Here is a 2,456-nt window from a genome sequence, read left to right as displayed (position 1 = left end):
CCTTCCCCAGTAGGGAAGCTGTCGATGACCCATCCCTGGAGGTGTTCAAGGCCAGGTTGGATGGGGCTCTGAGCAACCTGGTCTAGAGGAAGGTGTCCGTGCCCAGGGCAGGGAGGCTGGAACGAGATGATCCTCGAAGTCCTGTCCAACTCAAACCCTTTCTATGATTCTATGATTTCTTTGTTTTTCCGCTGCCGTGGAGGCAGAAGCGGCCGGCGCTCCCTCCCCTGCTCTCCTGCTGCGCCCTGGCCTCATTGCCAACGACAAGTGACCAGTTTCCAACCTTGCTAAGTCGCTGGCTCTATCTACTAAACCCCGTGTGCCGGTGCCAGCAGCCGTCCCCGGCGGGACACGGGTCCCCTCGCTTCCCCCGGCGGGGGTAGCCTGGCCATGAGGCGGCGGCCGAAACGAAGCGCGGCGGGGGTGGGAGGATCCGCGGGCAGCGGCGGGAAGAGCGGCGGGAGGAGCCACGGGATGCGCCGAGGCCCCGGAGCGCCCCCACCCCTTCCCCGCGGGCCGGTGACGCGGCCCCGGAAGGCGCTGCCGTCACTTCCCCGGCCGCCATCTTGTCGGGGCTGAGGCAGCGCCCGCCGGCCCCGCTCCGTGTGCGCGGCCCGCCCGCCCCAGCCCGCCCCGCCATGGCCAACAACAGCCCCGCGGTCGCCAACTGCCAGGGGCAGCAGGCGGCCCAGCACCCGCCCGGCGCCGTCCCGCCCGCGCAGCAGCCGCTGCAGGGCGGGGGCCCCAAGCCGGCGGCCTCGGGCAAGCCGGGCAACGTGCTGCCGCTGTGGGGCAACGAGAAGACCATGAACCTGAACCCCATGATTCTCACCAACATCCTCTCGTCGCCCTACTTCAAGGTGCAGCTCTACGAGCTCAAGACCTACCACGAAGTTGTGGACGAGATCTATTTCAAGGTGAGCCCGCCGGCCGCGCTGGCACCGGGCCCGGTTTGACTGCGGCCCGCGCCTTCTCTCCCCTTACCCCGCGCTGAGGGATGGGAGCGAATACCACTCGTACTGCTTAGCTGGGGCTGCTGCCTTGTCCGCCTCGCGAAAGAGGCGTATTCAGCGTCGGATTTGGAACTGCGGAGCTGTGAGTTAGGTTTGGAGAGGGCGGCGTGAACCGGGGCGGTGGGGGCGAAATGGCCGTCGAAGGGCTGCGCCTTTAGCCGGAACGAGCGCGGAGGGCACGGGGCGGCCGCGGCCAGGGACGGGCCCTCCCCGCAGCCCGGGGGCTGCCGACACCCTCTGTAACCACTGACGCACAAGGTACGGTGGTGACTGCAGGTGATCCAACAGGAGTCTGCATGTGGCCTTCCTCATCACTTAAACGTTGGGATTTCCTCCTCCGTTACCCGTTAAAGAAGTTTTCTTGGCGTTAGGTAGGATGTGCTGCGGAGACGAGTGGTCTATATCGGGGCACCCATGTGTCGGTTCTTGTTTCGTTAGCAGGATTGAATCAGTTTTGCAGCGAGGCTTCCATCAAGCCAGTCTCCCAGGTAGAGGTATGCATAATTAATGCTCATCAACACAGCCACTTTCTTTGTTCTGATAACGAGACCAAAATTTAGATAACTTAAGATTGAATAATTCAGCTATCTTTAGCCATCTGTACTTTGGTGGTTATTCGGATATTTTTCTCAGGTGAATTCATTTTGCTTGATAATGTTACCGTGTCAGCAGGTTTCAGTGTATTTGAAATAAAAAAAAAAAGTAATGGTAGCCTTTTTGTTTCGTTTGACCAAGGCAAGTCAAGTTACTTAGGGCACTGTAATTACAAAAAGTAACTCCGCCGCAGTATTTTTGAGATTTTTGGCAGTTTGGGCTTATCTTCGCTACTGTTTTTTTCACTTAATGATAGCCCTTGTCTGCCTGTTCTCTGTCATTTGAAGCTGATTATTTATTTCTCCTAGTACTTAGAGTAACAGAGATTGTTGGCAAAGCATCTCTCCCGTTGCTGCATGTGAGAGAGACTGACTATCTGAATGGAAAGTAGCAGACTTTATTTATGCAAGTGATGGCTAGAGCTGGAAAATTTATAAAAGAAACATATTTCCAGAAAATCTGAGAGCATACTCATTTTAAGTGGACCTTTTCAGATGTAGTAAAAAATATTTGATGGGCTCTATTGTCTTTGTATTAGTAGAGCTCAGCTGCAGCATGTCAGATATTTGTGTTACTCGTCTTACTGTTTCATTTCACAAGTGGCCTAATGTTAAATTGGAGGAAAATTTTGTCATGCCATTAAAAATCTGATTTTTAATCCTGTGCAAATAAAGTTTGCTTACTGAACTTGTCAGTTACTCTGACTCAAAACTACAGGCTAGATAAAGAGAAAACTCAGTCTCTTACTCACTCGTGAGTAATGGGTGTGGGGGAGATGGTTAAGGTGTTTCATTGATATTAAGAAGATTTGAATTTTCTTCATGTTTTAAGATTTCTGAATGATTGTTA

At 53.9% G+C, this 2,456-nt stretch overlaps 1 protein-coding gene across 1 annotated transcript; it reads left to right on the top strand.

The window, feature by feature from the left end:
• Positions 1 to 512: 512 nt before the first annotated feature.
• LOC113942107 (pre-mRNA-splicing factor 38B-like) lies at positions 513 to 2,450 on the top strand. Its single transcript, XM_027633241.1, has 2 exons — positions 513 to 917; positions 1,455 to 2,450. The coding sequence occupies exons 1-2, from the start codon at positions 639 to 641 to the stop codon at positions 1,458 to 1,460; spliced, it is 285 nt and encodes a 94-aa protein (XP_027489042.1). The 5' UTR covers positions 513 to 638; the 3' UTR covers positions 1,461 to 2,450.
• The last annotated feature ends 6 nt before the right edge of the window (positions 2,451 to 2,456 follow it).

This window comes from Corapipo altera, unplaced genomic scaffold (assembly GCF_003945725.1).
Source record: "Corapipo altera isolate COAL_440 unplaced genomic scaffold, ASM394572v1 56226, whole genome shotgun sequence".
NCBI lineage: Eukaryota > Metazoa > Chordata > Aves > Passeriformes > Pipridae > Corapipo > Corapipo altera.
Note: the sequence above shows the minus strand (reverse complement) of the source record. Positions and strands in the feature narration are given on the sequence as shown.

Excerpts from the sequence above, each read along its gene's own strand:
- LOC113942107 (XM_027633241.1), top strand. The coding sequence starts at position 639 with ATGGCCAACAACAGCCCCGCGGTCGCCAACTGCCAGGGGCAGCAGGCG.